General features: G+C 43.9%; 1 protein-coding gene across 4 annotated transcripts in view; it reads left to right on the forward strand.

Moving 5' to 3' along the window:
* The window catches only part of stard4 (StAR-related lipid transfer (START) domain containing 4), a 35,238-nt gene extending 22,550 nt beyond the window's left edge, over window positions 1-12,688 (forward strand). For all 4 annotated transcript variants that reach the window (XM_048525539.2, XM_048525556.2, XM_048525522.2 and 1 more), the window contains 2 exons: window positions 9,769-9,886; window positions 12,179-12,688. In XM_048525539.2, the coding sequence (XP_048381496.1) occupies window positions 9,769-9,886; window positions 12,179-12,405 (345 nt within the window). In that variant the 3' untranslated portion in view covers window positions 12,406-12,688. The remainder of the gene's footprint in view (window positions 1-9,768; window positions 9,887-12,178) is intronic.
* The last annotated feature ends 854 nt before the right edge of the window (window positions 12,689-13,542 follow it).

Here is a 13,542-nt window from a genome sequence, read left to right on the forward strand (position 1 = left end):
GAGGCCCATGATGGACATGTCATCTAGAGAATGGGAGGGGGAGTGGAAATGGTTTGCGACTGGGAGGTGCAGTTGTTTGTTGCAAACTGAGCGGAGGTGTTCTGCAAAGCGGTCCCCAAGCCTCTGCTTGGTTTCCCCAATGTAGAGGAAGCCGCACCGGGTACAGTGGATGCCGTATACCACATTGGCAGATGTGCAGGTGAACCTCTGCTTAATGTGGAATGTCATCTTGGGGCCTGGGATAGGGGTGAGGGAGGAGGTGTGGGGACAAGTGTAGCATTTCCTGCGGTTGCAGGGGAAGGTGCCGGGTGTGGTGGGGTTGGAGGGCAGTGTGGAGCGAACAAGGGCGTCACGGAGAGAGTGGTCTCTCCGGAAAGCAGGCAGGGGAGGGGATGGAAAAATGTCTTGGGTGGTGGGGTCGGATTGTAAATGGCGGAAGTGTCGGAGGATGATGCGTTGTATCCGGAGGTTGGTAGGGTGGTGTGTGAGAACGAGGGGGATCCTCTTAGGGCGGTTGCGGCGGGGGCGGGGTGTGAGGGATGTGTTGCGGGAAATACGGGAGACGCGGTCAAGGGCGTTCTCGATCACTGTGGGGGGAAAGTTGCGGTCCTTAAAGAACTTGGACATCTGGGATGTGCGGGAGTGGAATGTCTTATCGTGGGAGCAGATGCAGCGGAGGCGGAGGAATTGGGAATAGGGGATGGAATTTTTGCAGGCGGGTGGGTGGGTGGAGGTGTATTCTAGGTAGCTGTGTGAGTCGGTGGGCTTGAAATGGACATCAGTTACAAGCTGGTTGCCTGAGATGGAGACTGAGAGGTCCAGGAAGGTGAGGGATGTGCTGGAGATGGCCCAGGTGAACTGAAGGTTGGGGTGGAAGGTGTTGGTGAAGTGGATGAACTGTTCGAGCTCCTCTGGGGAGCAAGAGGCGGCGCCGATACAGTCATCAATGTACCGGAGGAAGAGGTGGGGTTTGGGGCCTGTGTAGGTGCGGAAGAGGGACTGTTCCACGTAACCTACAAAGAGGCAGGCATAGCTGGGGCCCATGCGGGTGCCCATGGCCACCCCCTTAGTCTGTAGGAAGTAGGAGGAGTCAAAAGAGAAGTTGTTGAGTGTGAGGACGAGTTCAGCTGGGCGGATGAGAGTGTCGGTGGAGGGGGACTGGTCGGGCCTGCGGGACAGGAAGAAGCGGAGGGCCTTGAGGCCATCTCCATGCGGAATGCAGGTGTACAGGGACTGGATGTCCATGGTGAATATGAGGTGTTGGGGGCCAGGGAATTGGAAGTCCTGGAGGAGGTGGAGGGCGTGGGTGGTGTCACGGACGTAGGTGGGGAGTTCCTGGACCAAAGGGGAGAAAATGGAGTCCAGATAGGTGGAGATGAGTTCGGTGGGGCAGGAGCAGGCTGAGACGATGGGTTGACCAGGGCATGCAGGTTTGTGGATTTTGGGAAGGAGATAGAAACGGGCCATGCGGGGTTGGGGAACAATGAGGTTGGAGGCTGTGGGTGGGAGGTCCCCTGAGGTGATGAGGTCGTGAATGGTGTTGGAGATGATGGTTTGGTGTTCGGGTGTGGGGTCATGATCGAGGAGGCGGTAGGAGGTGGTGTCGGAGAGTTGGCGTCTGGCCTCGGCGATGTAGAGGTCAGTGCGCCATACTACCACTGCGCCACCCTTGTCTGCGGGTTTGATGGTGAGGTTGGGGTTGGAGCGGAGGGCTGCCCGTTCTGCGGGGGAGAGGTTGGAGTGGGTGAGAGGGGCGGAGAGGTTGAGGCGGTTAATGTCTCGACGGCAGTTGGAGATGAAGAGGTCGAGGGAGGGTAGAAGGCCTGGGGGTGGTGTCCAGGAGGAGGACTTGTGTTGGAAGCGGGTGAAGGGGTCAGTGGAAGGAGGGTTAGGTTCCCGGTTGAAGAAGTAGGCATGGAGGCGAAGACGGCAGAAAAACTGCTCTATGTCCAACCGTGACTGGTATTCGTTGATGTGTGGTTGTAGGGGGACAAAGGTGAGCCCCTTGCTAAGGACTGACCGTTCGTCCTCAGTCAGTGGGAGGTCTGGGGGGATGGTGAAGATTCGGCAGGGCTCAGTGTGGCTGTCTCCTCTGGGTTTGCTGGCTGTGGAGGTTGTGGGCGGAGCGATGAGGTCGTCGGCCGTGGGTGGGGTTCCATCGGCCGTGGGTGGGGTTCCATCGGCCGTGGGTGGGGTTCCGTCGGCCGTGGGCGGGGTTCCATCGGCGTCGGCCGTGGGCGGGGTTTCGCCAGCTTCGGCCGTGGGCGGATGTGTTGGCATTTTTTACTGGGTTAAAATGACTGGCAGAGGCTCATGACTTTGGTTTAACCCTTCATGAGATGCTGAGAGACCATTTGGTGTGTGATTAATGATGTAATCATTCAAAAGAGCCTACAGGTGAAGCCCAACTGGACTTCTAACAGACACTACAACTGTCTTTATCAATAGAACATGAGTCAAGTGGAGCATATGAGTTGCTAGGTATTTCGACAGAAATGGACATACTCACCAGTCCTACTGAGCTTGGGGAACATCATTTGAATGCAATTATGTAACCTCACATCCTGAACAGAGGGACTCTAGATCAGCCTACATCTAGACCACAAAACAAAGCCAAAAGGTTAAAATTTTCTTCAGGATCTGGGTTGACAAGCGATTGTGATTGCTGCAGGTGTGTAGACTCGAGACAGCAAAAGAGTCCCACTAGATCTAAATTCAAAAGAACCAATCAAAATAAATGTCTGGTTAAATGGTCACCATGTTCTAATGGAGATTGTTTCAGTGATCATGGAATCAGTCTTTAACAAAATTTACTCTGGACTCCAGACTCTTTGGTTGCACATGACTTCAACTAGACTGAGAAGCTACAGCATGAAACCTTTATCAATTAAGGGTACAACCTTGATTCTAGTCACATATGAGAAGCAGCTGGTTAAATTACCACGAATTTTAGTAAAAGGCTCGGCCCAAGCTTGATGGGACAAAATTGGTTGAGAAAGGTTGATTCAACATTTTTCATTTAGAAAATGGCTGCCTGAGTGAAGTCGTAATTAAATACTCGGACACTTTTCAGGAAGGTCTAGGAATTATCAAAGGAGCCAAAGCCAGCTTGCACATTAACCAGGAAGCAATTCTGAGATTCTGCAAAGGTTGCCCAGTACCATTTGCCTTATGGGCAAAAATTGAGGCAGAAATCAGAAGGCTGGAAAATGAAAGAATCATCAAACCAGTCCAGTTTGCAGAATGGACAGCACCTGTCACACCGTTTGTGAAGCCTGATGGATGGATTTACCTTTCTGGGGATTTTAAATAAATGGTAAACCACTTTCTGCAGCTGAACAAATGCCCAATCCCTCACATAGAGGATTTATATGAAAGCTGGAAGGGGGCCTGTCCTTCACAAAGTTGAAGAGGACCCCTGCATATTTGCAGTTGCGGTTAGACATATGCTACAATTAATACCCAGAAGGATTTGTACCAATATGAGACTGCCAATTGGAGTACCTTTAGCCTGCGCAATGTATTAGCAGACACTGGAGAATATTTTACAAGTTCCACCCAGGTCGCCATTAATGTAGGTGACGTGCTCATACCAGGGAAGGCCAATAAGGAGTACTTAGAGAACTTGAACATAGTCCTTAGATGTTTCTCTAAGGTGGGCAGGGTAAAATATGTGTTCCAGGCACCCCATGTGACCTACCTGGGCTACAGAGTTTAAAAGACCAGGTTACACCCGTTAGAAGAAGAAGTGAGGGTGATCAAAGGTGCTCTGGCTCCCACATCTTTATCAGAGCTTAGGTCTTTCCTTGGGCTGGTGAGCTTTAATGGGTAGTTTATACATAACCTGGACTCCATCCTGGCACCTTTGCATGAACTCTTAAAAAAGGTCAGCCTTGAAAATGGTCATGTAGCCAAGCCGTAGCTTTCAGGGAAGTAAAGAAACAGCTATCATCCTCTAAGGTGTTGGCACACTGTGATCCCAAGCGAGATCTTGTATTGACCTATGATGCTTCCCTGTACGGCATCAGGCTAGTATTAGCTCATAGGTGGTCCAATGGAGAGGAATGTCCAGTATTGCATACACCCAGGACTTTGGCTAATGCAGAGTGTAAATACACTCCGATAGAGAAGGAGGGTTTGGCAGTCATATTTGGAGTCAGCAAGTTCCACCAATACCTTTTATGGATGTAAATTTGTAACAGTAATGGACCCCTGCCATGTCTACTTCAAGAGGACAAGGCAGTGCTGCCCATAGCTTCAGGCTGAATTCAGAAGTGGATACTAGTACTAAGTGCATATAATTACAAGTTGGAACATTGCCTGGAGGCCAGGTAGTAAATGCAAATACACCATGCAGATACACCGCCGGTAGTACTGTCACTGAAGGAGTCCGTAATGGTATCAAATTTTCTGGACACACTTCCAGTCACAGTTGACAATACCAGACTTTGGATGCAGAAAGATCTGATCCTGCAAAACTGAAACAGCTGATGGTGATGGGGAAACCAAAGGCCATCAAAATGAGAAATGCAACTTTTTTGTACCTGTAAAGACAAGACCATAGTAGAGGATGGCAAATGTGGAGCAACAATGATTATCCCAAGCAAAGATTGCTGCCAGATACTGGCTGAACTCCACCAGGGTCATCCAGGCGTTTCCAAAATGAAAATGTTGGCGAGAAGTTATGCTTGATGGCCAGGATTGGATGCTAACATAGCCATGTTGGTGGGGCAATGGCCAGAGTGCTAACAAGGAAAAAAATTACTGCCAGCAGCTCCCTCACATTCTTGGGAATGACTTGGTAAACCCAGGGCTTGGTTACATGTTGACTATGCAGGCCCTTTTGTGGGTTCAATATTCTTAGTCATTGTGGACCCTTGCTGTAGGTGGCTGGATGTACATAAAATCATTTGTCAAATATGGAGGCAACAATAGGAAAACTGTATCAGAGATAATAGGAACTGCAGATGCTGGAGAATCCGAGATAACAAGGTGTAGAGCTGGATGAACACAGCAGGCCAAGCAGCATCTTAGGAGCAGGACCGCTTAGCCTGCTTTGCTCATCCAGCTCTACACCTTGTTATCTGTAATAGGAAAACTGCATGCATCTTTTGTGATTATTATAGCCTCGTAGAAGTGTTGGTCACAGATAATGGGCCATTGTTTACCAGCAAGAAATTTGAGTATTTCCTAAAGTCAAATGGTACTTGACATAAAAGAACAAGAAAAGCTCCATATCATCTGTCATCCAATGGTCTGGCAGAAAAAACAGTCCAAACTTTGAAAGCAGGTTTAAGGAAACATCCGGTGCGGCTTCCTCTACATTGGGGAAACCAAGCGGAGGCTTGGGGACCGCTTTGCAGAACACCTCCACTCAGTTCGCAACAAACAACTGCACCTCCCAGTCGCAAACCATTTCCACTCCCCCTCCCATTCTCTTGATGACATGTCCATCATGGGCCTCCTGCACTGCCACAATGATGCCACCCGAAGGTTGCAGGAACAGCAACTCATATTCCGCCTGGGAACCCTGCAGCCATATGGTATCAATGTGGACTTCACCAGTTTCAAAATCTCCCCTTCCCCTACTGCATCCCCAAACCAGCCCAGTGCATCCCCTCCCTCCACTGCACCACACAACCAGCCCAGCTCTTCCCCCCCACCCACTGCATCCCAAAACCAGTCCAACCTGTCTCTGCCTCCCTAACTGGTTCTTCCTCTCACCCATCCCTTCCTCCCACCCCAAGCCGCACCCCCAGCTACCTACTAACCTCATCCCACCTCCTTGACCTGTCCATCTTCCCTGGACTGACCTATCCCCTCCCTACCTCCCCACCTACACCCTCTCCACCTATCTTCTTTACTCTCCATCTTCGGTCCGCCTCCCCCTCTCTCCCTATTTATTCCAGTTCCCTCCCCCCATCCCCCTCTCTGATGAAGGGTCTAGGCCCGAAACGTCAGCTTTTGTGCTCCTGAGATGCTGCTTGGCCTGCTGTGTTCATCCAGCCTCACATTTTATTATCTTGGAATCTCCAGCATCTGCAGTTCCCATTATCTCTTAAGGAAACATCCTACAGCTTCACTAGATACCAAACTGTCCTGATTCCTATTGATTACAGGACGACTCCTCATGCAATTACAGACATAGCTCTAGAAGAGTTATTAATGGAGAGAGGACTTTGCACCAAGTTAAATCCGATCTTCATGGATCTTGGGGGGATGGTGAAATGGCATCTGGAATGTTGATGCCAGACACAAGACTGTGCTAGCTGAGAACGATAATTTACTTCAGGGAAAAAGTATGATGTAGGAACTACAGGAATGGCCCTTCATGGAGAATAGGCATGGTTAACATGAGGTCAGTTCCAGTGACGTATAAAGTTTGGGTGCTGCGATGATCTTGAACAAGCATGTGAACCATATGAAAGCTTCAAATTTGCAAATGCTGTGGGACTAAAACATGTGTAGCTCATTTACTGCCTATAGGTCTCACTCTCTGTCACACATTGAAGATACTTCTGTATATGAGATAGACACAACAGATGTTGCTGCCTCGACACCTTTTCCACCTGAAGAAGAGAATTAATTTCTTTCAAGACACACTGGGTGCAGTGGAGGAGCTACAGTGCATTACATGCTCCCCGTATCAGAGGCAGAGTTGGAGGAACCTAACCCAGTGCTAAAACATACCAGTAGTAGCTGAAAAAAAATCTGCCTATGTCTTTGGACTCAGAGAGGGAGGGATGTAGTAATTGTAACGAGATCAGTAGGTGGACCAAGTTCCCTGATTGGGGGTGTTAATATGGTCCAATCAGGGAGCCCTAGCTGACTGATAAAGAACAGGAATGCTAGAGGTTTGGCTCACTGAGAGCTGGATCAGTGTCAGGGACTTGTCATGTGTAAATAAAGGATGACTTGGTGACAGGATACTGGCCTCTGTGGAGTTATTTTAGTAATGATAAAAACATTTCACAGTTTAGAAAACAATGGAAGTGGTAAATATTGTAGTAAAGAAACAAAATATTTGGCTTGAGTGCATGTGAAAGGCAGAATAAAAACATTCAGAACACTTCACCCATGGAAGACTATACTTGTGTAAAGAGAGGACAACAAGGGTTCAGGATACTGATTTTTGAAATAGAAGGCTTGACCTGGAATGAAAGATTAAATTGACTGGGTGCTTATTTTCTGGAGTTTCAAAGAATGACAAATGATCTCATTCAAAAATACAAAATAGAGTGAAGAGCTGGATGAACAAAGCAGGCCAAGCAGCATCAGAGGAGCAGGAAAGCTGACATTTCGGATCTAGACCCATCTTCAGAAATGAAGATTTTCTGAAGAAGTGTCTAGGCCCAAAACATCAGCTTTCCTGCTCCTCTGATGCTGCTTGGCCATCTGTGTTCGTCCAGCTCTACACCTTGTTATCTCAAATTCTCCAGCATCTGCAGTTCTTACTATCTCCAAATATACAAAATGTTTAGTGTTTGAAGTATGGGCAGGATATTTCGCCTGGCTGAGAAGTATAGGATGAGGGTACACTGTCTCAGAATAAGGGGCAGGCCATTTAGGACTGAAATTTGGAGGCATTTCTTTACTTGGAGGCAGTGAATCTTTTGATTTTTTTTATGCCCTAGAGACTTGAGTAAGTTCAAGACGCAGATTATTTAAGATTCCTATATATTTAAAATATCAAAGGATGCAAAAATTTCTTATAAGATGGAAGATCAGCCATGGTCTCATTAATGGAGGATAAGATTCACTTGGGCCTTAAGGGCTGAATGCTCTTATTTCCCATATTTATCTTTCAATTAGGCAACTACAGCCTTCTGGACTCAACATTAAGTTTAGCAATTTCAGGCCTGTTTCCTCATTTATGTTTCTGTCGTTTTTGAGTGTCCAGGCCATCTTGTTTTTCAGGTTTTTGCTTCTTGACTGTATTTTGCAATCTGAAGTATCTTGCTTTTGTATTTGTACTGTGTCTCATCTGCACTTTACAGCCCACCTGAAATAACTGGAACAATCTTTATATGCTAAGCATACAGTCTTGTCCTCCATGGTAACCTATCAGAAATTAGTACATCTGTTCATGTTGTAAACAAAGCATTCCACAAAGTGTGTCTTGGGATCCAAAAGAAAGGACAAGCATAAGTGCTTCACTTAACTCTCCTATTATGGACTGTGACTCAAAAAAAAAGTTAATTTTTGTCGGTGGAAAGTGACACGGAGCAGCACTGATGGCAGAAATAACTGAATCAAAAATGATTAAATTCAGGTGTAAGAGAGGGGTGGTAGCAGCCATGGAAAGGAAGGTGAGAATCAGAAAAGGTTTCTTAATTCGATAAGTTAACTGTGAAGGAGCAAGAAGGAGATGAACAAAAAAACCAGAAAAAAAAACAAAAATAATACTGTCTGGTCTCCTTTCCCTGTTTTGAAGGCTAGGCTATGGGCTTCTGTTGAATTGGTCCATCTATCAGCAAAGCACTGTAGTAGTTTGCCAATGTCGTCTGCAGGATTGGTGACCAGGCAACTTGCCCACTTTAACGACCTGCCAGAAGATAGTGGAAGCATTTACAAACTGTTATAATCAGCCTGTTTGACACCTCACTAGCGTACCTTCTATGCCAGGTTTTGTTGACCATATGACTTGAACCTGGCCTGGACTACTTTACTGTTATGCACAGCACCTCTATCATAGAGAATGAATACTCCATAGAATTATTGTCAATGTCACAGTGATGTGGAAGACAGATTTACTTTATTTTGTAAGATTTTCTTGAATTATTATTTTTCATTTCTTGTGTGGTATGCCTTTGACACAGTTGTCTGCTCCATCCTCCTCCAGTGCCACTGCACTATCTGGTACTGGATGTCAGATAAACAGCCTGATAATTGAGAAATAGTGAAGGAGTCAACTAAGGTCAACATTAATGTGAGAGAGGAAACAGAAGATAGTATGGGTGATTCCTGATTAAGACTAGATAGAAAAGTATAGAACCAGGTGAGTGCATTACTACCTTGATAAAATTGCTTAGTTTTAGCCCTGCCTCAGCTCACTTGCTGCTAAAACTCCTACCCATGCTGTTGGTATGTCTAAGTTAATTATTCCAAAGTTATTCTGGCCAGGTATCCTTATTCCACCCTAAACAAATTTTAGTTCATCCCAAACTTTGCCTCCTAGCTTACACCAACTCCTTTTCATCCATCATCCTCAAGATCACAGACCTACACTGGTTCTTGGTCTAGCAATACTCAATTTTAAAATGTACATCCTTGTTTCCAGAACTCCTACATGGCCTTGCACCTCCCTCTCTGTGATTTTCAGCAGCCTTAAAATGAACTAGATCTTTGTGCTTCCCCAGTCTGGCCTCTGATATAACAGATTTGAAGTGCTCCACACTGCTGTTTTTCAACTGTCAAGATGCTAAGTTCTGTCATTCTCTCTTAATGTCTCCACCATTCGACCCAATGATTTTTTAAATGTCTACCTATTTGACCAAACCTTTGGCCATCTGTCCTAATGCCTCCTTCCATCTGTCAAATTTTCTGGGTAATATTTGTCAAATGCCTTTGAACATTTTACTATGTTAAACGTGCAACTTGCTGTTTGTACAGAATGGTGTAAAATGAAAAAAAAACTTATTAAATATGTTGTGAGGCTGGATGAACACAGCAGTTCATCCAGCCTCACATTTTATTATCTTGGAATTCTCCAGCATCTGCAGTTCCCATTATCTCTTATTAAATATGTTAACTTTTTCCCTTTTACAGCAGGGCTGCTGTTTGATGCATTACACTACAGCAGGACAGTTGTGGAATCTCATTGCACCAAGAGAGTTTATCGACTTCTCATATACCACAGATTACCAGAACGGACTACTGTCTTGTGGTAAGTATATGTAGCTGTGTTTACAACGTTCTCATTTCTGCTTTTCCTTCAAGGAACATGGGTCTTGTGCCTGATTTCAATTCATTCAGATTTGGATTCTGAAATGTGTGAAATTGTGGATGGAAAGCGATCATAAAGCAATCTAGAGCTTTACGAAGTCGATGGTAGTACAACTGAATCTGTTGGAGAGACTCCATAAGGCAAACAGCATCGAGATTCATTTTCACTAATATCAAATTAGTAGAAAACGCTGCTTACAGATGAATTTTCTCATGCGGGTGTTTAGTTTTTGATCCTCAGATGCTGATTCTCTATTTCACACATTCGTAGCTGAGTTGTTTCAAGTTTCTTGCCGGTAGATGGAAAAGAGAACATTTTGATTCTGGTACCTTGAACACTGAATGCTACAACTTCAAAGACCAGGAATAATTACTCAATAAGTTAATTCTACAAACTGCGCATTTCACATAGCACAATTGCTATTACCGATGTATGCTCCCTGTGATAAGGCTTTATGTAAAGCTGCACATTAGTAAAATTTTCTTTATGCAAACAGATGAGCGCACAAATTAGGAGCAGGGGTTGACCATTCAAACCTGTTCCACCATTCAATAAGATCAGAGTTGATCTGTTTGTGGCCTCAGCTTTACACTCCCACCTGTTTCTGAAAACCCTCTAACTCCTGTGTTTATCAAGAATGATCTACTTTACCTTTAAAATATTCAATGACCCAGCTATCACTGCTCTTTACGGAAAGTAGTTGAAAGTGTCACAATCCCTGCAAGAAATAAAAATCTCATTTTACGTTTTAAATGGAAGACCCCACATTTCTAAACTATATCCCCTAATTAAAGTCTCTCCCATAGAGGTGAGTGCTGAAAAGTGGGATCCCCTTGTCAGATTCTCTCAGGATCTTCTATGTCTCAATAAAATCACCATTTTATGCTTCTAAACTCCAATAAGTATAGACTCAGCTGGTCCAATCTTTTATCATAAGATAATAAATAACTCTGTTTCTCACTCCCCAAGTACTGTCAGACTTGCTGAGCTTCTCTCTCTCATATTTCCTGTTTTTCTTTCAGATTTCCAGTATCTGCAGTATTTTGCTTTGATAATCAGTCCAAGGGAAACTAGGGATGGGCACCAAACGCTGATTCAGCAAACAATGCCCACAGCCCACACAAGTATAAAAGATCACTTGTTATACTTGTATAATAACTTGTTGTGATTCGTATACCAGAATACCTATATCTCTTTGCATCTCAGATTTCTGCAATCTCTGTCACTCCATCTTTTCAAAACAAAAGCTGCTTTTCTATTTTTTTGCCAGTATGAGCAAGTTCATTTTCTATTATACTCCATCTTCCAAATGTTTGCCTGCTCACATAAGGTGTCTGCAAAGAATATAAAAACATCAAGAACTGTGGATGCTGTAAATCAGGAACAAAAATAGAAGTTGCTGGAAAAGCTAAGCAGGTCTGGCAGCATCTGTGAAGAGTAATCAGAGTTAACATTTCAGGTCCAGTGACCCTTCCTCAGAACTGTGCTGCCAGACCTGCTCAGCTTTTCCAGCAATTTCTGTTTTGTCTTGCTGCAAAGGATATAGATTATTACCTCTTCACAACTTACTTTCCTACAATCATTGTGTCTTCAGCAAATTTAGCAACCATACATCTGGTACCTTCAAGTCATTGATATAAATTGCAAGTAGTTGCAGTACTCCACTCATCATATCTTGCCAAACCAAAAATGACCCAATTATGCATAGTTTCTGCTTCCTGTTGGCTAAATGATCCTCTATCCACTCAACAACATGAGCTTGCTCTTGCACAGTGAACTTTGGAATGGAACTTTGTCAAATGCCTTTGGAAATTCTGAGTACAGTATGTCCAAAGGTCTTTCATCATCTTTCCTAACTTGTTTCTTCCGCAAAAAAAACTCTAGCCACTATTTCAACTTGATTTACTTTCCAGAGAACTGACACTAATTGACACTGTCTAATTACGTTAAGATTTTCAATGTCTCCTGCCATATCTTCCTCAATAAGATTCCAGAATTTTCCAACGCAGCTTATGTGGGCCTACCTGATACTTGTAACTGAAATAGTGTTTTTTTTAAAATATCATTAAAAGCAAAATTTTAGCATTATTTCCTAGCTGTGTGACTTTATGGTAAGCGGAATGTTTTCAGTACATTATGATAGTCTTGAAAAGGCATTTAATTATTTTGGAAAGTAATGTTCTGAAATGTCAAATTGTATTAATTGACAATCTTTTTGATAACTCAACACAGGAGTCAGTGTTGAATATGGGAAGGAACAAACTAATTTTGTTCGTGGATTTAATCACCCATGTGGATGGTTTTGCATTCCTTTGAAGAATGAACCTGACTGCAGCCTCTTGACTGGCTTTATTCAGACTGATTTACGAGGAATGCTGCCTCAGGCTGCAGTGGACTCTGCAATGTCAAATTCATTAGTCAACTTCTACAATGAACTCCGGAATGCTTTGAAAACTTAGATTTAAATGAAAATAATAATTATTTTTGTATATAATTTCTTGACATAAATTCCTTTGTACTGTGCTGCAGAGCTCAGTTGATAAGTGCAATATGTGGCCATACTTAGTATTTCAGCATTTAATGTACTTTTTTAATGTGTAAAAGCAATATTACAATATCAATTATAATGAGATTAGTAACTTTTTAGATATTCAATTTAAATTCTGATCATCATGATGTACTTAATATATTTCAACTTACATTATTTGAAATTCAAAGAGTAAAATATTGTAATTCAACAAATTAGGAAAATCTGTTTGAACTGAAGGCCAAAAATTTCAAATGCAAAAGCACCTATATTTTTGACATTGCAAGTGCCAGCTTGTCTTCAAAATATCCACAACACGAATACAAACTTCTAGTGCTGGTTGTAGCAGACATCCTTTTAACCAGGGTCTTACTGTGCACATGGAGAGAAGGTCCACAGAAATTAGGCAGGATTGGCAAATCATGATATCAGTCAGCATGTAACGCTGATTTACTGTCAGCAAAATAATTTTGAGCTCAACAGTCCAGCTAACATCCTATATTATCCTCACATACTAGAATACTTTCAGTAGCAGAAAAGACCTCCCCTCAGCATTATTTAAATCAATCAACAACTTTCAAATGGTTTGCTGATTAATTCCCACTAGCTCCTAATGTGATTATAAACATTTTTTGGTGGCTTACGGAGTTAAGAGAAACTGCCGAACATAAGGAATGTTGTGCTGTCTGTTGCAGAACTTTGTTCTACCATAAAGGAATTTGCACCATTTACTTTCACACATGAATGTAGATCTTGCAATGCCCTTGACCTATAGCATAATGGAAAATAAGCTGAAGCAGCACAAAACAGGGATGAAAAGTCTCTTGGTAAGATACTGTATTTGGGGCAAGTGTTCAGGGAAGGGGGCTGCGCAGGGGCTTGGTGGTTAGCCTTGCTGTCTCTCAGTGCCAGGGACCCAGGTTCAATCCCAACCTCAGGTGACTATCTGTGAGGAGTTTGCATGTTCTTCCCTACATCTGCATGGGTCTCACCCAGGTGCTGCAGTTTCCTCCCACAGACCAAAGGTTAGGTGGATTGGCTATGTTAAATTGTCTGTAATGTCCATGGA

This window comes from Stegostoma tigrinum, chromosome 3, assembly GCF_030684315.1.
Source record: "Stegostoma tigrinum isolate sSteTig4 chromosome 3, sSteTig4.hap1, whole genome shotgun sequence".
Taxonomy (NCBI): domain Eukaryota; kingdom Metazoa; phylum Chordata; class Chondrichthyes; order Orectolobiformes; family Stegostomatidae; genus Stegostoma; species Stegostoma tigrinum.